Source organism: Hirundo rustica, chromosome 7 (genome assembly GCF_015227805.2).
Source record: "Hirundo rustica isolate bHirRus1 chromosome 7, bHirRus1.pri.v3, whole genome shotgun sequence".
Classification (NCBI taxonomy): domain Eukaryota; kingdom Metazoa; phylum Chordata; class Aves; order Passeriformes; family Hirundinidae; genus Hirundo; species Hirundo rustica.
Window position 1 is genome coordinate 21,091,708 of NC_053456.1, and position 25,765 is coordinate 21,117,472.

General features: G+C 36.7%; 1 protein-coding gene across 4 annotated transcripts in view; it reads right to left on the reverse strand.

Annotated features, from left to right (window-relative positions):
- The window catches only part of OLA1 (Obg like ATPase 1), a 105,541-nt gene that overhangs the window by 41,415 nt on the left and 38,361 nt on the right, over positions 1-25,765 (reverse strand). For all 4 annotated transcript variants that reach the window (XM_040069460.1, XM_040069461.2, XM_040069463.1 and 1 more), the window contains one exon: positions 9,827-10,002. In XM_040069460.1, the coding sequence (XP_039925394.1) occupies positions 9,827-10,002 (176 nt within the window). The remainder of the gene's footprint in view (positions 1-9,826; positions 10,003-25,765) is intronic.

Below are 25,765 nucleotides of genomic sequence, written 5' to 3' on the forward strand. Positions count from 1 at the left end.
GCCAAACTTTCAAATTTCTGCTTAAGCAGAAATGAAATGTTTTGTAATCACACTGTAAGGGGAGCTACGTAACACAGAACGTCCAGAAAATTTCAAGCATCAACATAGCAAACAAAACTTGGCCTTTCTAAAGCCTATTTAAGCACAAAGCTGCCAATCAAAACCTCTCTTCCACATCCTTATAGTGACACACAGTCTAAATCCATTTTGGCACTGACCTAATTTTAATAAGTTCTTGTTTACATACCTGACTTGGTGCTGTTTACAACTGTTGTTCTATAGGAGTGATTACACGAACAATTTCCACAGGAAAGGCTGACCTACAGCTTTATATGCTGGGGAGAACTGACAGTTGTATACTCACAATTTTGTTTTGGTTTTATAGGGAAGTTGCCAAAGAATTGGAAAACTTTCTTTAGATAAAAGGATGGAAACTTGTAAATGCAGCATTTTTGTATGAAGCTGATGAAGCAGTGAGACACAAAGAAGTTCTCTGATAGATTATATGAGCAGCAGTCACACCATGCAGAATGTAAGCTAGACAGTCCAGAAACGTAAAAATGGGTCAGCTGAACTTAGATTCCCCTGCATCAGTGGTGGTGTTCCACTGAAATGGGACTTAACTCCTTAAGAAACTGTAAAACACAAATGATAATATGGAGAAAGGCACGCTTCCACATAATTCTTTTTCTCTCAGCTGCTCCAACACTCTAAACAAACATACAAATAGCGCATTTTTTGGTTATTTCTCTTGCAGCACCATTTTCAATTATTTGCTTCTATTTAGGGCTGGTGAAAGAGTCCATAACCCGATCTTTTTATCTTCTCTATCACTGTACTAGTCATTTAAACACATTTAGTCACTATTCAAGTTAACTTTGAGATGCTTAATAACAGAATACAGAGCAATGATCAGCTTTATTATTTCTGGCCTCCCCAATTGTACACTTTGAGGTCACTCTGTCACCAGCAGAATGATCCACTTTGCCTTCTTTGATGAGAGGGGTACTCTTGTTTTCTAGCTAGCAACATTCTAACAAGAACCACTCAGAAAGCCACCAAAAATCTCTCCAAATTCCAATTTGCTTACAGTTGTCAAGGCATATGAAATACAGCAAACTTAATGAATATCAAATACCACTGTTTTAAAAATCAGTTAATTTCTGACTCGATGCATGGCAATATATTTATCTCATAGAAAGACTCAGTATATTTAGCCATACGAAATACAGTGATTTTAACTATGTCCTGCTCTCATTTTCCAAAGACCTCAAGTAGTCAACAAATGCTAAGCAGGACATTCACAGTACATCCAGCAGTATAAAATGATGAAATACATGTAAATTGCATATAGCAGATTTACCAAGACCTACTCATGAGACACTACTGTGTAGAAACATGTGCATACATTAATAGACTTTCTGGATGAATGATAATAATAATGTGTGCCAATGCCAAATTCTTCTTACAGCATGAGGGACTAAACTGAAGCTTGGAAAACTCACTTGCCTACTTGGCATCAGAGAATTGTGATCTTTTTGTTGTAAATTACCAGGGCATGTAATTAACTTCCGTAAATTTAATAAAGAAATAAGCAGTTGTGAGGATTATCACTTCACACTTCAAAGTGCAAGTGAATTCCCTGTGATCCTGCAGGCAGTGCAAAAGTCTCCACTACTACAGAGTAACTGTGATTACAGTAGGGTCTTTCCCCCCCACCAAGGGAAGTATGGAGTGTTTTTCAGCACCTTATTCATTCCTTTCAAAACTTCCAAGATGTAAAAACTTACCATCTCCCTGTAAAAGCTTCAAAAGCACTTAAATACTTTTTATTAAAATGTTTCAATTGCCTAAAATTCTATCATTTACACAGCTCTGTTCCTTGGAAAAGCGACAAGGAGTACCTAAAACACTATCTGTAGCTCTTAGTTAGCTCCTCTCATTTCATTCTGAAGTCCAGTGTCATTGCACATCAGTAATGAAGGTGGCAGTATATAAATAACACATTCTGACTTCCCTAAAGAATCTGGCTCAGTGGCAGAAGGCATTCCTTTAATAAATCACTGCATATACTAAATGCAGTCAACACCACCTATTGAGTAGGTCTCAGAATACAACCGTAAATATAAACCCCAATGTGTATTTTTCTGATGGCACTCCAAACTCTTTGCCTTTCACTGGTTACCATCTTTCAACAGCCAGAAAAGGCCATGTTAATGGCACATTCTGAGAATAGTAAATTACTAACAACAGAAACCTATGTAGGGAGCAGAACTGGCCCGCAGCTTTAGTGAAAGCAAACGATGTTTTCACTAAAATGAAACACTGAAGTTCATACACTGCTGGGCAGGGGACAAAGGGAGGGTGGATACAGTATTTACCAACAGAGGACTTCCCTTTGCCAGAGTGACTGAGAAGCCTGGAAGCTCACAAGCAAATTAACTGTAACTAGAAGACTATACTAGAGTATATAAATAGCCTAATGTCCAATGGGAATAATTCTACACTTATCTCTGCTGAAATAATGAAAACCTGGAGAAAAAACAGAGGCTTTGAGAAAGTGCTTATACATGAAGACTCAGTGTTCTGAAATTCTATGCTTTTATTCTTATTGCATTATATATATATATATATAAACCAGAAACCTCACATATACAGGGTTTTTCACACTAGCATAATCAAATGATTGCTGAAGCTTGACAAATACAGACCAAAGCTGTGTCTTATTTCTAAACAGTAAAGATAATTAATTGCTGGCATAGCCTATACAAGTTAAAGCACTTTAACCCTAGCCAGAAAATACTTCGATAAAGGTTAATTTTTCCTGTAAGAGATACATTCCAATTTAACCACAGTTGTAAGAATTAAGTTGGGATATGCAAGGGATCAAACCAGATAATAATTATTATTCCAGCTGACCTTCGAAATTTCAAAATGGCTTTTCAGATACAGACAGAGAAAAATGCCGTTTGAGGTACTCATAGTTAGTTTAACTGTGTTGCACCAAGAGCAATTTATTGAGTTCACACAATATTCCCTGTTAACACAGGTGTCTGGTCTACACCAAGCCCACAGTCCCTTCTATTCAGAGCTTTCCTTGGAAATCTTTTCACTTCTATTGAGCATAGCCTCAGCTCTCTGCTCTTCCTGGAGGTTTTCTGGCGATTTAGAAGATTGAGGGTGAAGTGACATAGTAAGAATTTATTCTAAAAACACTGTTTAAAACCAATCGTATTTTAAAGGACAATTAAGACAAATTTTGCAGTTTAAAGGAAAGGTTAGATTATGTTTTTTCATTGTGGTAAGTGCTTATATAACCTGTAGCAGCTGTGTGCAGAAAAGAGAACAAGCCAGGTACTGCACCAGCTGGAGTGACAATGAGCTCCTCTGTGGTACAAAACAATGTCTAATCTCTTACAATTCCCTTGCTCACTGACTTTAATAAAAATACAATGGGACTAGTAATGGATTTAGGACAAGTGTATTATCCCTTCTATTTAATACCATCTCACAGAGCCAGTACAAGCTGTACATGATACGAGATTTACTTAGAACTAGATGCCAACAATGTTTATGAACCACAACAAGCACTTCCACCCAAAACATCCTACAGGCATCCCAAGCAATGTAATTCATTTCAATAATCCACAAATTCTCCTGTGTGGGTCATCCTTGTGGGCTCTACAGCATTACACGTGAAACAACTCGGTCATTTGTCGCTTCTCAAAGAAAAAAGCAAACAAGAATACAGAAAGCAGTCTCTCTACAAATGATTATTTCCAGCAGTTTCAGAACAGGGAAGTTGCACTGAAAAGTAAAATGAAATATCTTCCACAGAGTTTCTCTAGACTTTTCTTATTGTATTAACCAATCCACAAAAATTTCCAAATAAATCCATGTGTGAATGCATTTTTTGTAGATTTGTGTGAATTGAGCCAAATGAAAAAGGTGTCTTTTTCAGAATACAGCTATTTTTATATCGTTATTTTGGCATATGCACATACAGTTTAAAATAGCCTGGATCTAGACATAACCAGAGAGACATGAGTTACAAAATTAATTAATTTAAGCTATTTGTCAAATCTACACAGGAAATATCAGCCTTGACAGAAAGTATTTAAGCCTTGACTTCTCTTTGTCTACTGATAATACCAAAAAAATTCCAAACACGTGTTTACGCATTATGTACTTTTAAGTCAGGCTTTACTACCAATCAATTCACAAACATCTGCCATGCTACAGTCAAAATGTTCTCCAGAATGAACTTTAATTTCCTCTAAATACCACATTAAGCACAGTAAATGGTCCACTCAAGATTTTAGGCATAATTATATGCATTAAGAATATAAATATTTTCTCGATTCCCTATGATTTAAGTTAGCAATTGTAAAAGCCATCAGCAGAGAGTATGTCAACAGTGTAGTGTACACTGCTCCTTTCTTTCCATCTCCTGCAAAATAAACTGGCCTCTCAAACTCTCCTCACACAAGGAGACAGACCAAAGAAACTGGCAAAAAAATTTGTACAATTCATCACTGCATTTATCTTCAACTAGGAATGAAAGAAAGGTGAACATTCCCAACTGACATCATCAGTTAGAGGAAATAAGAGTTCATTCATCCGTGAGAACTCTGGAAAGCACTTGCAGCAAGAGGTCAGCAAATTCTGCTTGGCACCATCCCATTCATCAGAGTATAGCAGGAAGCAAAGATTTTCATCCAGTTGATATTGGTAATAAGAAGAAACTGAATCTACCAGCTCTTTGATGTTTGTGAAGTATCTCTCATACCATATTGGTGATTTTAACAACAAATGATGAACAAAAGAACGTCTTTCAAACCGTTACTGTATTGTCAGGACAGGACCAAGACACTGAATGTAAGGGAGGAGCATGGAAGGGATTTAAGCTATTTAAACCACCATTAGGAAGGTTTTGCTTTACTCTTCATAGTACGTATATGCTGACAAATACAATGACCATAGGCAGAGTGTAAGTATTCATTATTAGGCCATTGCCCATCACAGTAACAAAACAAAGCTTTGATGCCTTTCTTTTAAGGTGAATATGCACTAGATGGTTCTGGTACCATTACACTAAAAAGGAGTCTCTAACTGCTCTTTTCATAACTTCATTTGCTTTTCCTATTACAAAATGTGCTTGATTTGATAAACTAATCTTATTTTTAAAATGACAGACTTTAAAATGGGGACTTGTGAAAGCATTCCATTCAACCAAACACTGGAAGTTCAAATCCAGTGAACGCTGATCCTGATCTATGGTAGGAGCCACCTTTCACCTGGAAATTGGAACTTCAAACACTGTGCACATTGATTCTGACCTGAAGATTGTGTCTTTATCACTAACGTCAATAATCTGCATCAACTCAACTACAAACAATACCCTTGTAGTCAGATAAGTAGATCTCAATACTGTTACCATAAGAATTCTTGTGTGTGGAATTCAAGATTTTGGGCACCAACAAATGGCTGAAGGAATACCTATCTGTTGCAGAACAATCAACTTCTAAGGACTAGAGCTGAACCAGGCTGGAAGGACATTGGAAGAGAATCCTGCAATAATGTTCAGTTAACTGTATTAGATGGTATTAGCTTAAACATTTCAATCCCCAGGAAAAATCCCACCAATTTAAAAAAAAAAAAAACTAATTTTATCATTTGTACATTCTGATTTATAAAGTCATATATATTTGAATTTTACTTTGAAATCCCCTGCTATCCAAAATGACAGATGAATAATAAGCTAATAATAAAGTTTAGCTCAATATCTACCTCATGTCTCTGCATATACCAGCAGCAGACAGATTTAAAATATAAAATCAAAAGTACCCTGATTGCTTTCTGAAATTATATCTGCACTGTTTTAATACATGCAAATAACAGGAATATTTTTATTCCATAATATCTCTTTAGACGGTTATAGCCAAAACAATATTTAAAGGTATATCAAGTCTGAAAGACTTACCCTTATATCACCCTTAGTAATAGGAGGCAGGAATTTCTGAGAAGGCAGTGTGAACTCTTGCAAAACAGAAAATACATGAACAAAGGAAGATATTCCAAGCTTATGTCAACATTACATGTTGGTGATCTTGGACCATATTGTGCCATTGATTTTTAAGCAGAACTTGAAAATTATTTCATTGATAGCTCCTTAACAACAGTCAGCTATTTTATTTCTGCTGACAGGGGATTGAGAAATCAATTCTCGGAGAGACAGGAAAAACAGTTAACACTTTCAACTGCCAAGCCAGGTCACTGCACAAAGGTGAATTTACCACCTGTAGGCAATGTGGGCTTAGACAGAGGAAAAATTATAATTAACAAGTTAGAACACCATGCCAGAAGGCAGGTAATCAAGTACCAATCTCAGATTTAAGTACTGTCGACTGATACACAGTCAACTTTTTATTTTCCTCCTCCTAAACCTTTTGGAGATTTCAGGCTACCAAGTTACAATTGTGGTAGCTTACTGATAAAGCAAATCTTCTCAAGCAGACAATTTATATTTATAAAACAAGGCAAATGACATCTGTAACTCTCAACCAGTTGAAATTCTTGAGAATCAAGATCTCAGGAATCTTCACCTTGAATTGTTCCACAAGGAATGGGGGACAGAAAACAATAAAAAAGAGAGTAAAAAAGAGAGACAGTAGAATTTTGATACTGTGCTTAAAAACAAAACCAAAACAATCTGTGAGTACCACGTTTTTGCCTTCATAACCTCCTGGTTTTCCTGAAAGGAAAAATGACTGGGAACACTCAGTGCACAACCAAGAGCCGTTTGTTCCACATCTCTGCTACAGAAGAAGAACATTGCTAAGAACATAATATTAGCAATTGCTGTGTATTACAGTGGCAAATAATTTAAAAAAGCAAATCCTGAGAAGTTCTCTCCCAGTCCTGTCCCATCCTCTTTTTTTTTGAAGACAACTTGATGAAAAAAAAATATTAATTTCAGGCCATACTGTCTCCTCATGACTTTTTTTTTTTTTCCCCTGGAAAGAGTAAGCCTTGAAGAACGCAATGGATTTGGGAAGTGCAGACAGATCAAACAGCCAAAATGCGCTCCTAACATTTGGCTACCACTTTAGGAAGGAGGCATAATCTTTAACTGCTTTTTTCACCATTCCCACATGGTTTCCCTCCTAGACCTCCTAAGTCATTTACTGCATGGCCAATCCTGCTATACTGTACTATAGTATATTATATAGAATGCAGCCACAGGCCTTCTCTACAACACAAAACATGAAATGAAAAGAGGCAAGACAAACGGTACAGGAGCACCTCACAGCCCAGTGGATGAACATCTAAAGCCCAAGAGTGGCTGGAAATGCCCAAGAGCTGCTGTTATAGCCTTACAGCTACACAAACCTGTTTCTAGAAGCTGCATAACTGGACCTAAGGATTGATTTACCAGAAGAAGAGAAGAGCTTTCACAGGCCTTCCCCATTCAAAAAGTCCATTTTACAAAGTCTAGTGTATATCCATTACAATTCAAGCATACAGATCACAGGGAAGACAAGCAAGAAGGTCCAAGATCAGCAAGATTCACAGGCATTATGCCCCTCAACACTTCCTTGAAGAGATTTCCTAGTGACTAAGGTTCCTATGTGCAGCCTTTGTCTCAAGGGAAGCATTAATTTGTGCCTCCCCACTCTGTTCAGCCGCCCCTTCCCTGGAAACAAAGAAATTTCACGCCTTTGAACCTCTATTGTTGTTGACAAACCCAGCTGAGACTGGTCATGTGTAACAGCTATTATTGGGAACAGAGCTGACAGAGCAACATGACTTCAAGAACCTGATGTTTTCTGTGCATGTGTTCACAAAAACAGAATTAAAAAAAACACAACAAATGACAGGAAGTGTACGTTACAAATACAAGGTGACAAAGTCACTGTGACAGGTGAACTACAGATGAAGTAATACTAAGGAGGAGACTGAAGGAAGAGGAAAGGAAATGGATGAGGAACTGAATCTGGGTAAAGACAGATTAATAATAAAGATCTGAAATTCTTCTGTAATTTAAATTGCATTTCTAGATTTGAGGTTTTTATTTACAGTCTCCCTTAATTTGAGAATAATCTGACATTTTCTGTTTTCAAACACATACCAACTTCCTGTAGTTAAAAAATTACTAAGAGCAATTCTTGTCATACAATCATAACTGTACCTACCACCCATGAAGTTACATGACCACTATTACAAATTCTATTTAAAACACACTTCAGTTACGATTCTTTGTAATCACAAAAGTGCCAACTTCTTCCTTCACACAGGAAGAACATAGATTGTGATCTAAAATCTTCAAAGCATCCAGAGAGGGACACTCAAAAACTAGATTGGAACGTTCCACCACAAGGAGCTGAGCAAAGCTGTTTCCAAAGACAGCCACACAACAAAGTAAGTGAGAAGAGCTCGAGGCTGGGGCAGAACAGCATCACAGCACTCCTCATTTTCATCATGTCATACCAATGTAAAATTTAGCTTTAGGATGAACTTTGAATTCGCTATGGACAGGATTTTTGCTTCCTCCTTTCTGTAACATGAATTAAAAGGTGAAATACTGTGTGGACGCTATTTGAAACTGTAGGCATAAACTGCACTGTTCCTCTAAGCATGTGAAACCTTTTGTAAAAGATAAAAATCACTGCCCACATGTACCCAGGGCTGGGTTCGCATGGCAGATAAGACCTTAAATGAAGGGTCTTAAATGAAGGTTCTCTCTCTGGGCTTACATGAAAGCCTTTAACTCATCCAACAATAGCTATTTTTTCTGGCCTAGATAAATCAAGAAATAAAATACTTTTCACACCACATGAAGACTAGTTCTTCACCAACAGAGGCAACCAAAGAAGTGCTTTTTAACACTGCATCATGGAGCTGAATATTTTGGACAGGGATGTTCATTTTCAGCTCCCATCTATTTCCAAACACCAGGCAGGGCCAACAAATTTCACTGCACTTCAATACTGATAAATTAACCTAGCACCACCAATGTGACAACGTTTTTCTTACTACTTGCTATCAAAAAATCCATCTGAGAAAACTGTATTTTTTTAAATACTTACTTATTAGACATAAATAATCTATTTCCACACTTATAAACTGCTGTAGTAATTAGAGAGTAATTAGAGAATGCATTTTATATATCAACTGAAATATTTATAGAATATTAATGACAAAGAAAAAATAATAACTAGACTACTGGCAAAGTGTAGGGGGCTCAAAAGACAAGTGGCAGTAAAATAACAGTTTGCAAAAAACGTACTTTGAAGTTGATAATTATTATACATTACTAATTTACAAAGAAACACCACTATTACCCTGTGATAATTGAGCTCATTTAAGCAGCTTTCCCCAACAACATCCTAAAATTAATTTCAACTACTGGTCTTTATTTAACATGCACTAAAATCACACAAGAAAAAAAATATATTAATTTGCTGGCTATTGGAATACTAACATCAGCATCCTGGTAGAACTTAACAGCAGGAGTAAGTGAGAAGTAACTTTGAATTAGAACTAGACATTGATCTACGTTTGAAAAAGGATTGGCCGTTCTCACACAAAGCTGTGCCAGCAAGAAAACACTTAAATTTCGAAAGATACATTTAGCTACATCTATGAAATCTTACACTGAGAGTACAGCCAATCTAGTATTTTTTTCAACTTATAACAATAATTACTTTAAAATACAGTGTTTTGTATTACATATGTGGGTTCAATAAGACAACCAGACAATACAAATATTTCAGTTCAATGCCAAGAGGACTTAATGATTTACTTTTATAGGTCTTGTACTTACATATTCAGGCTTTAATTTCTTGTCTCCTCCTCTTACAGCTACTTTTTCAAGCTTATCTATGCTCTGCATGATCAGCTCCTCATCCTTAAGTCTCAGTTCTTCATGTATGATTTCAATGTCACGAACAGGATCTACACTTCCTTCAACATGAGTGATATCATCATCTTCAAATGCTCCTAAAACAAAAGAACACTTCAATTACCTATTAAGCTAAAAAGACACGAAATACATATTTAGAGCATACTACAATGCTTCAAAAAATTTTGAAACTGAAAAGCCACACGGTCATCCCGCGCATGTACAAGTGTCCTGTGCAATATTTTATATCATACTAGTTAATTTACACATCAACTCCAGAATTCAAAGCTCCCTCTCTGTATATACAAAGCATAGTATTTTGCCATTTCAGGACAGGACTTAAAGCATTTAAGAGTTTCTCCTACAAAAGGAATTGGCTAGAGCCGTTTTCTGAAAATAGCTGGTGCGTTTAACAATACCTAACCTAGAAGTAGCAAACACAGTAGCTAAACGGAACACTGCAGAACATTTTAACACACATGGTAAGGATTACAAGAATCATGGAAAGAAAACCTTACAAATCACCTTGGCAGACCCCACTGGCTGCCCAATTTTACGCATTAAGAAATGAAGAAGTTCTAGACAAAGAATTCTGAAGTTCTGAATGACTCTTAGTGTTTCCAAGGGAAACAGGGCTTAGAAAAAAAGGCCTGAAATCATCTGGCAGACCTCGTCCCTGTTTCAATCTACTTTATCACTGTGGTTCTGACGGTGATTAGATAATGAACCACTCAGACACACAATTTACACAGCAGCTAATTTCATCGGCCTGATTTGAGGGTATGGTTTTTAGGGGGCCATCAAAGAAGCAGATGAAGGTGCATTTGTCATATATGAGTGACAACCATTCACAGTATCTGAACAAAATGGTGCTGGCCCTTATTAGAAACACATGCTATTATCACATATTTAAAGTGCAGTTGAAGCCATAATTTCAAATTGCCAACTGGAAACATAAGGTTAAAACAACCAGATATTACTGACGCATGTGTGCTGACTTCATGCCCTTCTGATGACAATCTGGCAACATAATTCAACTAGGATTGAAATTATCAGATAAGCAGCATCATTTAAAAAAAAAAAATCTTGCTCCCTCCCAAAAAATCAGTACATGTTTTAAAAACAAAAATATTAATAGTTAAAAAGAGTTTATTACTTCTTCCTGGATCAATTTTCAGGGTATTTGCATGCCTATCCTGTAACATTAAAGATATGCGTGAGAAATTAACTATGAAAAGAATGTTATATCAACTGATTTCTTACACAGGAAAAAAATTCAAGACATTTCTTGTACTGAAAAAGATAGGAAACAGGGTAAACAACACGCAATTCCTTAAGTGATATTCAGAAAGTTGCGGGGATTGTTTGCCATCATGCACACCTTAAGCTTCATCTTTTCTTTTAACTTACCAAAAACCAAGGTTTTAACAACAAAGCTCTTACATCAATGCACATGGAACACAGATTTAAAATGTTATTCATAATCAAATATCAAAACAATTTTTACATAAACTTAACAAGCCTTTCAGATAGTGGTCACCAGAAGTTCCCTCCTCTCTCATTAACTGTTTCTCTCCCAAGTTGATCCATGAACTCCCTGGGTACAACCCAAACTACCTCAGCAATAGATCCAAATCTGCTGCTGGCCGTGATGGGAGAACAGGCTGCTCTGTTAAATGGAAACACTCTGCACTAATCTATACCAATGCCAGGCAATCAAGGAAGAGATACCGTACCTTATCGTCTATAAATCCATACTTTACTACATAGCATTCATTCAGCTAAAAGTTTAACCTTCTTCCCTCTATCAAGAAAGAGTCTCCATTACCATGTAAATAAGATATTCTCACATCCTTCTGCATCTGATGTCCATGGGTTTAAAGGCAAAAAAACCCCCCATGCTGTTAAGTCAGGACAAAAGCTGCATGACTACAAAGATCTTGCATTTAGAACACAGAAAAAAAAAGTAAAGTAAATAGCTTGTTTTGGTCTTAAGAAAGAATGAAGCTTTTCTGAAAAAGCAAGTGCAAAATAAATTAGTAACAACAAAACCCAGCTTATATATTAGTTATACTTCTCTGTTTTCTTCAACAACAGCTTCGTTTCTTCACATCTTCCTATTCCTTTTCACAAAAAAATTGTTCTTTATTCAACCAAACCCAATAAATTCAGTATGTATTTCCACCCCTATAAAACTGACTCCCTAACTTCACCTTTGCTCTCTTCTCAGCCCACAGAAGGCTTTAACCCATGGATTCTCCAGTGTTCTGCCAGTTCGTCAAGTCTCTTCCTTCTGTCTTGCCTGTGTCAGCAGCCATCCTGCAGTTGGTTCAGGCAACACGATGACAAGAGATCTGTGTCTGGCACAGGCAGTCACTTGCTCGGGAAAAAGCCCCCTAGTGAGCTGATGATTTCCCACTAGAGGCAACAATTTACCCTTCTTTCCTCCTCACTGCGTTGCTTGACCCTTCTCATGGAATGAATGAACACCAGTTGTATATTCCATTAAAGCCAAGGATTTTGAGTTTCAATTTCCAATTCTACATTTAGAGGAATTTCCGTTTAGACAGACACAATCCACAATAAAGTCGTAGCTTTAAGATTTTTTTATAAACAAAACACCAAACTGGCAGTAATGTCCACAACTTGGTACAAATATGAGATTCTTCAAGGACAACAGGCACTGAGCTTTTTTTGTGAATCTCTCGTTCAGAGTTTCTCAACGTCAACTTCAGTCATCAACCTAAACGAGATCACGCTCTGACCGACAGCCTAGCTAGACACAACCGGGGGATACTCAAGAAGAAGGGAAGGAAAAGGCAGAGTGACACCACTACGATGAAAGAGCTGTAGTTTTAACTTTGTCTCAATATCCATGTGGGATGTATCTTGAACAATCTATTATGCCAGCCTCCAGCCTGCTTTGTAATGATGGTCTGGAACAAATCACACTGAGCACTGTAGGGAATTCAATTCCGGTCTGCAGAGCTGCATGCAGACATAGCAAGCCAGAACTGGTGTAACCTTAGGAATAAGGTTTTGGGCAAGAGATGAGATCTCTTGGAAAAAAGTACAGCTGTGAGAAACTAGCAGTTAAACTACTAGAAAAATATTTTACCCACTACCTGATTTAAAAAACTGCCTATATAAAAATGCAAAGTAATAGGAAAAAATGGAGTTGTGAAACCAAGTTTATAAATAAGACATATAAGAAAATCTGCATATTATTTTCATCACTGAAAGTTGTAAATAAGTACTATAATATTAATTTACAAATCTTACCTAAAATGGATTGTGAGCAGCATATTGCTATTTATTACTTTATCTTTCTGCCTTTGTGTGAAATCCCTGTCAAGGCAAGGCCTTTACCCCTCTTTTGTTATGGAACAGCAAAACAGAAAACCCAAAGGCTTTATTTTAAAGTACAACAAATAGGGTACTAAGAATCTCATCGCTGTCCAATTAAAGATAAAGATAATACAAGAGCTGTACAATGAACACGATGCACAAGGTGGACACAGGCTATGAACACTGAGTAGCATTAGACTAGTAGCTGGTATCGTGCACTACGTAGAAAAGCAGCCTGATGAAACGAAAAACTGCTGAATTAGAAGATGGAGGGAAAATGGGAGGGGGGTCTCGAGACACAAGATGATAGCAAACAAATGAAAATTTTGTTTTTCTGAAGGAATAGGTAAGACTGACTTGGGTATCAGGCAAAAAAACCCCAATACCAAGTAGTTTATGGACACTGAAGAAGAAAAACGAAAAACAAACATTGACAAAGAACTCCTCAGATTGGCTTGTCTGATACTGCTCTCTCATTACCAACAGAATCTATGAGAAAAGTAATGGGGAGAAGGAAAAACATACATTTGGTTGTCTTATTTTGATCTCAAGCTAATTATAGCTTAGAGAGCTTGGTAGAAAAATGAGGAAGCAAAGGTTCCCCAAAATTATACTAACAGGGCATCTGGGTGAGGAAGCAAAGGACTAGAATGGGATAGTTGTAAAACAGCAGAAACTGCAAACACAGCCACGTGTCAGAGGTAAAGCCCATACTGATGATGAGATGTGTTTAAATTTGGTGAACCTCAAACAAGTCATGTCTGCCTTCCTATTGATATAATGAGGCCTCAATTTCTGTAAAAAACAGGAGGCACGTTTACAAGGTTAGCAACTTGTCCACACAATATCCTCTGTGGTACAATCACACCTGCCAGGCTACTGGCAGCGGAGCTCTGTGGTCTAGCACCCAAAGCTTTCACTAAGAAATCAATTTTTTCAAAGTTGTGCTAAAAAATTAATCTTTAACAACAGCTGGTTTGATATTTTGGAATTTCAACAAACAACAAATTGATCTAACAACTTTATTTTTACATATTACTAATTAAAAGGTATATTTACAATTAACATCTCCAAAACTAACCATACCACTGTGTTCTCAAGATAGTATGACCTATGGACAATGACCTTCCCCAACGAATATAATGAAAATCCACTGTACCTTCCATGTCTTCACCAATGTATTTGCTTTTAAAACATAAGGCCTCAGCATTTCTCAAACATTAACCCAAACCACACCATCTTCCTTTTGACTGCTTCCTTGAGTTATACTGCCTGTGCTCCAGAACTGCCCTCTTTCTACTACAGGAAACTATGGCACACTACTGTAAGAGGAAAAAGGAATCCATCTGCCACATGGGAAAAAAAATACATCCACAAAATAGACTTATACAAGAATCTCCCCAAGGAAGCACGTCAAGAGCTAAGCTAATCACACAGCAGTAACAGGAAGGTCAACTGGGAAACTCTAATCAGTAATTTCATTATTCAAAAAAAAATCATTGTAACTTCTCTGGCGTCTCTCTCGTGTATCCTAGCAGAGGTAAACTATAATTTTATCAGAAGTTTTTCAAAAGCAAGTTGAACAGAAACCATGTTTTTTATTTTAAGTATCCTATACAGATAAGCCTTTTCTCAAATTCTCTCCCATAACACCCTAATGGATTTGCACCCTATCTTTAAAACACCCTGACACTTCCTTTAGTGTACAAGAACAAAGATTACAGAGTTAGAAACATCAGGCTCACTGCAAGTAAACATCTGCTGTGGTAAATTCCCATAACATTTTAGCAGTATCCAGATACTGCTATTAAAACAAGACAAGTATTTAGACAGGAAAATGGTAAAGCATAATGCAGGAGCAGGATTCATTTTTGCCAGCTAACAGCCCCAAAATAATGATATAAGCTGAAATTACTAGAAATAAGGAGCTTAGAAATTATCACTGCCACACCCAGCTCCCTCTTCTGCTGCCCTTAGGTTCAAACTTGGAATATTCTTCAGTTTTGGGAAAGGGTTTATCTTTAGCTAAGCACTTTATCTGGGCTGTTTGGGTCCAAGTGTGGTAAAAATAATTTTTAAAGTGGCATTAAAGACATAACACAGCAATAGCTGGTTCTACTAATTTCTTTCAAAATGGCTTTAAAAATGCAGAAAACAGAACAAATGGATGGAGAAGATGTGCAACTTGACTCTGTTTTTTTCCTGTGGAAGTGCAGGAACTGTCAATTTGTAAGGTCTTGACGGCAGCCAGGACACACAGTCTAGATTTGTTCTTGACAAGCAAAAATAAGAGCACATAAATATGTATACAGGACAGGCATAACGAATGTCACTTTTAAATGGTATCATCTAATGGCATGCACATTTCTTCCCATTTCTTTCAAAAATCAGCTTCAAAATTCCTTTGACAAAATTTACCTCTCAGCCTCCAGAAATTTTTGCATTGCTTATGTTATACCTGTCAAGATCTGATGACTGTATGTTATGTATTCATCTGAACAGAACCACTACACTTAGTTACAGGCTATCATCAACCAATTCATTCTCTTGCTAAAATCAAGTCATCCAATTACTCCTTGACTAATCAAGGCTGTTTTGGCTTTTTCTTTTTTCAAAAGGTACTCAACAGCATAAACAGTTCACTTACAAGAAATGGAAAGGGGCTAATCAGCAGAATTATTGTTTTGCTGCCACAATTTGCAGTATTTAAATGCAGTTGCTGATTGGACTGAAAGTTTTATGATATAGCATATAAAACTAGTTCGACATAAAAACGAAGAAGCTGACTATAGCCTTAACCTTATTGTTTCTAGCTGCTCCAAGCTGCCACTGAGATGCTGAAATCCAAATCAAAATACTACTTCTAAACTTATATTATTCTGCTCCTAATTGCAATTATGGAAATTAATTATTATCTTCAAGATTAATTTATCTTTTATATAGCAGTCGCTTCATTTCTCTAATTATCCTTACCCTTAAAGTAAAATGTAACCAAATATTTGGCTAACACTAAGCTTCACATAATGGCATTCTGGCATCTTGCATTCATTTACAAAAGGTAAGCAGTGTATTGGTATATGTTATGCTGTAATTAAGGGGGATATTTACAATTTGATCAGAATCTGAACTGCATCACAAGCTGAAACTCCCATTGGTATTTAGGGTAATGACCAGCATTTTTTGTCAATAAACTATAAGGGAATGTTTAATAACACCACAACAAACCAGACCTAGAGAATAATTGGTACTTGCAGTTCCTCTCCCACGTACGTTCAATGACTGCTATCAAAAAGAGCTGCTCGGCACAGACGAGCACGTCACATCCCGATACACACACCCCCTGTTATCAGCCCTTTAAATAAATGAGCAATAATATCTATCTGGCTGCTTAGCGGTGGGAATGGGGGAGAGAACAAAACAAACTAAAATACAGTCACTTGAGTGGGGAGCTAGAAGTAGGGTGTTTCTTTGAACTATGAATAAACAATACTAGAAGTGTCAAAAAAATTTTAAATTATAAATAATATCTATATTTAGACTGGCTTGACGTGCTATCATCAGTATTCCAAAGATTTAAACAGTAAAAGATACTGCTATTTCTGACTGAGGTACAGGTATATTTACCATTACAGAATGTACTAAACTTTAATGATAATACATTTTATTATGTATATTTATGATTAGAAGGACAAAATAATACCATCAGAATCAAGGTTTTACAGCTTCTTAAAGCACATGTTAACAAAAAACCCAAAAATAAAGTAGTTTTAGCATGTTTTCCCTTGCAAGCTAATTTCAAGTGAAATTAATCACCTGTAACACAAACCTAATATTCTTTAAGCAGAATAATTTTCAGTTGAAGAAGGTGCACCTGCCTACGTCTCCAACATAAGCAAAATCAAGTACAAAAAACATTAAATAAAATGCTGTAGTAAACCTTGACTTCTGAAGAAAGAATTTTTTCAGACATCTTTTGTGGCTTTGTTTTGTGCTACAGCCCCTTAAGTTTTGTCTTCATAAAGCCCTAACTAGTTGTAATCACTCGCAGTCTAATTGTGGACATTTATCTGCTTTTCTTATGCATAGAACATAGCTATTAAAGCTGAATGGTGATGGTGTGAAGTATAGGTTAAATTGGATGAAATTAAAGCAAATTACTCCGGGATGTGGAACTCTGAAAATAGAAACCGCCAATGATTTGCAACCCTCTTGATGATCAGCTTCACAGAACCCTAAATGACAAGAAAACTTACATATTTTAAAGTTAACTAGATTTTTTTAAAATAATGTGTATAAATTTATTTTAAATGCAAGCAGTCACTCTGGCAATAATTATTTTGTCTTACCTGCATCGTAAAAATATAAGAAAAGGTTTTAATTTCCATTTAAAGCACTTGTTTTTATTCTCAAGTTTAGCTGATTTTTAGCAACAAAAAACCAGTTCAGAGCATTAGGTGCAGCATGAGTGACTTCGAACACAAAATTACAATTTATGTGTACCATATGGCCATACAGACACAGGATGGTAAAAGCAGCTGCTTTGGACTTTCTGGACTGGTGCAGTATCAGGACTTGATTCATTACTTCCCTATATAAAAGATAAGCAGCTATGTTTACCCTGCTGAGCTCTAATACCACACCAGTCAGGAGAGAGCAAACCGCCCCCCAAAAGTCTGAAATTGCAGCTGAACGGCAGCCCTTTCAATATCAAATCCATTGGGAGCATTTGACAAAAAAGGGCACGTCTATTTCTGCACCAGCAGACACACAATGAGAGCATGGAGAAGAAATACAGGATTCTAAATGACTGTAGTATCAACTTCTTAAGCATACAAAGACTTTACATTTGCATAAAAGTACTCCTCAAGCGAGTACTGCACAAGGTCAGAGATAAAAATTATAATCTCCCCGGGAAACACCGAGGCAAAGCAATTCACTTTGGGACATGAGAGTCGGCAGAAGAAACCACAATCCCGTTCCTGATGGAAGCAGTTTTATCAGAGAAAAGTTGTTACCAAGGTAGCCACTTCAATGAGCTTATCTGTAAAATCCTGCTCCGGAGCTCCTACTCTTGAGTGTGTCTGACAAATATTAGTGATTTATTTCAGATGTAAAATGTGTTCACTTGCCACTGCTCTTTCATCCTGACACCACTGGGCTGTAGTCATCACTCCACAGGCAAAGCCTTCTACCTGCTGAGATCTGCTATCAAGTTGGTCATACTGGGTAAAGGACATGATCTGACAAGTAAAGTAACAAATCACTGAGCCCTTTGTCTCTCCGTTTGCCATGGGCTTGCTCTGACTGCTCTTGATTGTGTATTTTAAACAATATCACTGCGCTGCCCACCAAATAGCTGGGACACAAGTGGGACACACTCCTTAATTTCCTTCCTTACAACACACGGTACCTGGGTAATTCACACAGATTCACTATCAGAAGACACCTTGGGAAGGGCAGCACTCAATGCAAAACTTTTTGAGATGGCTGGCATGCCACAGAAATTGCTTAAAATTCCCTAAGAAAAACTAGTCTCTTTGTTCAGATTTTTACAAACCACAACTGTGTTAAATGGAAGAAGGGTCAAATTAGGAACTTAGCCTGATCAAAAGCCTAAATACCTGGAGAATGCACACGTTTGCTTCAGGGACAAGTGCTCTTGTCACCCTGAGCTCAGTCCCGTCCTATTTTACATTACTTTCTGTTCTAATGACCAAAATCCTTCCTTTGTGAGTTTAAGTCATGAAAAGAGAAGCAAACAGGAACAAGGGGGATTCTCCACAGAAATCCCCTCCCTGGTGAGTGTTCCGCAGCAGCACTGCCTGCATAAAACACACGGCACGCAGGAAGGTGTGGCCACAAACATCAATGGATAACTTCTAACATGTCTGTGTACCACATAGCCAGACAATTTTCCTACTCAAAAGTGGACTGAAATTCATATATTTGCAATCTGATGGAATCTACACTGTACAAAAACATGGTTCCTAAACAGAAACTGTTTGGAAAGTAGAAATATGCCTATATGTATAACTGTGCATTCATACTACTTCCAGAAACACCCCATTTCCATGCTGTGTTTTATCCCTTTTTTCTGAAGGTCAGCCATCCTGGTCTTCTCTTTAGGAATACTCAGCGTCAAGTTCTTATCTGGAATCTCTGAGGGTCGCCATAACTAAATGTAATTGCTACTAATAACTATGTTTTTAAGACAATATATCTACAGAGGTCATGAACAGCTACTAGCAGCCATTAGCAGAAACCCACAGGGCAGTCCTACCTGGCCTTGAATGACCAGATATATAGGAAACATCTTAATTATTCAGGGACTATTTATCTGGGTCACAGATTGATTATGTCAAAGATGCAGTAATATAAAAAACCCACTCGAACTCTGAACTTTTTATTGGGTCTGGAATAGCACTACTTAGAGGTTACCATGACTGTACTCCTACTGAAACCCCCTGAATTCCTAATGCTACAACAACGTCCAAGCCACTAAGCTCTGCTGAGCCCACTCAGACTCCTGTGCAGAGACAGCTCAGCTCTCTGCTCCAGATTCTTCAACAACCTGGAAGGTTATTGGTCTCTGCAAAACAGTAACAGAGAGTGAGCAGTTCAGTTCAGTGCAGAACGCAAAACTACAACCCTCCTGAAACACACAAGAGTGAAAAATTGTTTCAATACTAAAACAATATAAAATTGTTTCTCTTCATAAGCATTACAGCAATAACTTAAGATATATAAATACTAAGAAAAAACTCAGAAGTTTTCAGCTACAAGAAATTAGTTACCGGAGAAGATTTTAAATATTCAAAAAGTTAAAGTGACATTTTTGTTATGATGAAACAACAGCCTTACTAAACTGTCAAAACTCCTTGCAGTGCCTTACAAAAATGCTATAAAAACGGATTATAGAATTTGACTGGGGAGGGAAAAAGAAGCTATGTTTACAGAGCAGTCATTGTTTACCAGAAGAATAAGAGAGTATTTAGAAGAAGAGTATTTATATGGAGTTGTAAACTCAGTCCATCACATGTTAACAAAGAACCTTATTCTCCATTCTCTCAGTGTTTCTCCTTTGAGGATCCATTTCATTGCACAATGGAGGTGTGGAGGAGTAAACATGCTTAAGGGAAGACCAGCTGAAGCATAACAAAAATGAGAGTTGATAAAGACTTAGATCAGCAAATACTGTTTAGCAGTGCCACTAGGTATGCATATGCCCTATATAAGTTTGAAATGAAGTGCCATGCTGCTAAGTGAATAAAATAGCTTTACAAACAAAACCAAAATGCCTCTCAGTAAATTTACCTTATAAAAATGTGCTTCATCATAAAGCCTTCCCTCTGGACATTCTGATCCACATTCATAGTGTAAAACAAATTTAATGCAAAAGAAGCAACACTATTAATCCAGGTTTATCCTTTGCAAATCAATTCCAGTTTTAGAAGAGTGCTGCCTATGGGTCTCCAGTAATAAAAATTAGTAACAATCATTTTTAAATATATCATTAGCTTTAGCTGCATCCTTAGGTTAAGAGCTTTTTAAGTTTCACATACTGTTTTTCATGTGTTTACTTACTACAAATTAAGAGATGTCACAGTTCTTAGGACCCCACGTAACAGTACAGACTGCAATTACAAGAAATATGAAATATCTTAGAACAGAATTTGAAATACTGAAAACACAAGGTAATATATAACTTGCATCTTATCTGAAATCCTAAACTTGACAAAGAGGGTTTGCAACACTTCCTGTTCAATGTTCAAATGTTCACGTAATAGCTAATCATGTAAAACTTGATACTAATATATTGGATGTAAAGCCTCTTCCTTTATAATGATCAAAAAAACATCCCAACACAAAATTAATAAATTGCTCGCTATGGATTGGCTGGCTCATCACATGGGAAGTAAAGAACAAATTTTGCACATTATTTCAGAAAAGTAATCCCTCGCCCTTGGACATTCACTTTTTTTTCCCAGCAACGTTTTACTTAAATGGCAACTATATTGTGGAACATATCAATCGTGTTCTGTAACTATCTGGCACCATCTAGTAGCCACTGGTGTCTTCTTTACTTGACACCATTAAGAGATTGTGAAAGGGTGACACTGAGGATGCAAGGAATATAACTCAGACTTCTTGAACATCACATGGTCAGCAGTGAATTAGGTAGACAGGTACAGTCACTACTTGTGTACTGTACAAATTCTGACTTCCTTGAAAAAGTACATTAAATACTTGTGTGTACGTTTGAGTTTTCAAGTAATCTAAGAATCTGCTGGCAAATTTTAGCAACAGTTGACAAAAGGCATTGTTTTATGTATGTATGTAAACGCTGGCCAGTTATTCCCTTTTTCTATCCTCAAAAAACACAAATAAATTAGAAACTAAGAAAGAAAACATACACTTTGATTAACCTGAATCCTGGATATACAGGGTGTTTTCTCCACAGCTGGCAGAGCAAGTGCCTTGTAGGCCCTAACATTGGGGAGGGGGAACGGAAGAGGAGTAATATGAATATATCAAAGCTACTTCATTACGTTCCTGAGGTGTGACTGAGTAGAAATCCTTTATTTCTGACGGTATTACTCCTTTAGCCTGCAGGCAAATACAAATATGCAGCCCCACTGTTCAGCTCCTTGCAAAATAAATATATAAATACGATACTTTTGCAACATCTAACCACAGCTTTTTAAGCTGAAACAGTTGTTCTTCTTTTACTTTAGATGTCAAAGCCATCATAGGAAAGAATTTTTGTTTTTAAAAGCCCTCCTCAACGAAGCAGTTTGTCTCCCCGCCATTTAGCTCACTATATTTTTACAAGCACCAGGCTGAGCAAACTATGATTGAGAGAAGCCATCTTATGCACATTGCTGTTGTCCCACAGCATTCAGAACAAACCTTTTTAGATCGTTAACTACCACAGGAGTGCTGATTACACAGGCACCAGCAATTTCCTAACCAATGACCACCTGAACAATGATGTGTTCAGCTTCTCAGACCCTGAAGCCTTTCAGAGGTGAATCATTTCACAGTTTGGAACTAGATCTCCATAGCAACTTCCCTTTGAGGGTTTTAGAATCACCATCCCGTAATTCTATGATCATCAAGCTCAACCATTCCCAATGGTTCTTTTCACAGCAGATGGAAAAGGAAGCCTTGAAATTTTACAGTCTATTTCAAGCAATTCATCTGGCAGCCTATTAGAATTCAAAATATTTCGACCTTCAATCACAAAGCATGTTATCTGAAGCTGTGGTGATCTCAAGTCAAGACAAGCAGACGTTTTAGTCTAATCATCCATGATGAGAAGAGACTGACAAAAACTCTTAATTCAACCACCATCAAAATGCTTATTTTAACTGCATGAAAGTCTTTCAACAGGCAATGAAAACACACCATGTACCATTTTATCACAACCTTCCATTCAGGGGAAATACGAATTCTGAATATTGGCATGGATCTTTGCACTCCCTGACTGCTTTTGAACAAATATCTCCTCCTTGAAAGTGAGTATAAATCCAAATCTACCACATTATTTTTTTTTCTACAGCTGTCAAGAAAAATGATAGAAGCAAACTGCAATTAAACTTCTCATGATTGAGTACAATAATGCTGCAAATGAGTTACTTATTGATAGATCCAGTTCATTATAGGCATCTTCTAAGAAATACAAATGACTTACTACTCAGAAAATAAATACCCATTAAATTCTGAAAACACAGCTTCGGCTAAAATCTTCAAGCAAAGCTCAGTTTCATGATAATCATAATCAGAGGGATGTTTAAAGTTCGGGACTTTTTTCCTTTTTCTGTTCCCAATTCCCAACTTATTTCACTCTGTTTAAAGAAACATTTCCCCTCTCCTGAATGTTTCGGTGAACCACTGAAATAATCCCATCGGGGCACAAGAGCTTTAAATTTGAAAATATTTTCACCTAAAACCCAAGCCTGGTTCATTCATATTTATCAACCTTAAATACAAGCTAAATTTGAATGTTTTAAAAATCTCTATACTACTATGTTATTAATATCATTATCTGGTGACTAAATCCAGAAGACTTCAAACTTCCCATAAGTCAAAATGCCACTAATAGATTTTTACAGAATGAGCAGTAAGTTTACTTAAAAAAAAAAAAGAAAAAAAAAAAGAAAATTAAAGAATCACCATTTAGTGACTTGGCAGTAAGATGCTGATACTTAACAACTGCTGTAAAATGCATCAAACTTAAAAGAGACAAGAGAAGGCCCCCACCTGCACCCAAGCCCAAGCATCCACTGAAGAATAGTGAAATACGGGAAATTAACATATATGTTATATTTTATAACGTTCTTAGAGGAAGGAACACTTAATTGTTTTATTTTCTTTGAATAAAAAAAAATGCATATTCAGGGTCCCTAAGTAGTTATTTAACTGAGAGAGCGGCCACAATTGAGACCCTCTCTACAGCACTTAAAATGCCACATTTTATTAGCCTACAGACTAAAGAACAACCCCCTCCCCCTTTGCTGACCTTATTCTCCTAGGTATGGCTGAGCCATACTCTTACACTACTTCAAAGAAAAACTCTTTAAAAATTAGAAACTTATTAAAATAACCCATAAAATGAAAATATCTTAACTATATGATTTATTGAGTGGTAGCTTACTGAGAGTTAATATATTGGTGAAGTAACTTTGAAAAATTACTGTAAAAGAAACGATGATGAAAATCTTTGGGGGAATAAATTGGCACAATACAGGATTTATCTTCATATATTTTTCACTGTTTGCAAAGTAGCCTGTGATCAGAGCTACACAGCTGCTTACACTGTGCTACTTGAAGATCTGAGGGGAAGTATGTGAACACAACCACAAAATTTAACTAAGGATGAAGTTAGAATTTAAGGTATAGTAAAGCAAATAAAAATGTTATGCATCAACTAAAAACGTAAACTGTTTATTTCTATGCACAATCGACTGGGATAAACACAGACTTTATTCTAGCAATCTGAGAAAGAAACACCATGGGAAAAAACCTTGAGTATCTTAAGTATCATCTCCTGCAAGGACCAGAGATTACAGCAATTATCTATGAACAATATTAAAACCCTTAGTGGTTTCTAATGCTAGATCAGTTACTACTGCAAATATCTTTTTAAAGAGACAAAGCAGGTACAGGATATGTTTTACAATACTCATAATTTTTGCTCAAGAAAGTTTTCAACTTTTTTATTTCAATATGGAAAGCAATCAAATATCTTTGTTATCAGATATTTTAAGTCATCTTTAACAGATAGTTTACTTCCTTCGGTCTGTTTACCAAATGTAACATAACCACCACGTACAACCTTTCACTTAGCGTTTGGTCCAGCTGAAACTGAAAATAAAACTGCCCATGACCATGACCACCAAGTTAAAACATCTTGCTAATTAAAAAGTACAACTGTCACTGCAACAAAACCTACGTGTGTAGACAGAACTACATACATGTAATTTTGCAATGTAGCTATTCCTAAATATAATTTGAGCAGGAGCATTTTTAAAAAATTCTTTAGTAACAGTAAATTAGAAGTATCTTGCATTGTACACTTAGACTGTCAGCAAAGGATGCTTATTACTAACACATATACAAATCATCTTAGAGTTACATCTTTACAACCTATTCTATGATTATGAACACATTTTAAAGTAATTTCATGGTATTTTACCAGATATTTCTCATAAATAACAATTTTAAAATCTAGGAGGCAATTCTTAAAGTGGTCATCGTAAGACTGAGAGCTGCACTTCCAGCCTTTCCTCTTCCCAGTATTCCCACCACTGTATCTGAAAAACCTCATCTTAAGCACAGTAGTTATATATTAGCTCACCGTTTAACAATCTAGAATAACCTTAAGTTTATTTCATAACATATAATCAAGCAACATACAGTAATTAAAGCACACTGAAAACAGCAGTTACTAGCTAATTAACATTACAGAAACACTTTCCTTAATGCTAGAAAAAGACAAAGATTACACAAAATACCGTAGCATGAGGAACAGTTTGTTATGAACCTTTTTGTTGAAAACACTGCAAACTTCTACTTAGGAATTTGATGTTAAACTACATTTACTTCATGAATTAAAAATGTCAGTGCAGGTTATGGATGATTAGGTAAGCCACTTAGGGAATACCCTTGCATCACGTGGTTCATGTAGGGCAAGGACCATTCCAAATATACTCTTGTGTCCCTCAGGACAGCCCATGATCCACAAACATGCCCAACCTCTACACTATCCTTATTCATGTAGAGTTGAAGAAATAATAGTTTCACTATTTTCATGGCCACAGAAGTATTTTGACACCACCACAGCACCTGAACTGCAGCTAGGGACAAGCAGCAAAGGCTAACTCAGGCTGTGACAGGTACCCTGGGCTGGAGGCAGGGGATGGCTGCCAGACAGCCTCTGTGTACTTCCGAACACACTGGTTTGCAATGCCAGTACAGCAGCAGACTTTGTTCGATAGTTATTTTCTGCTT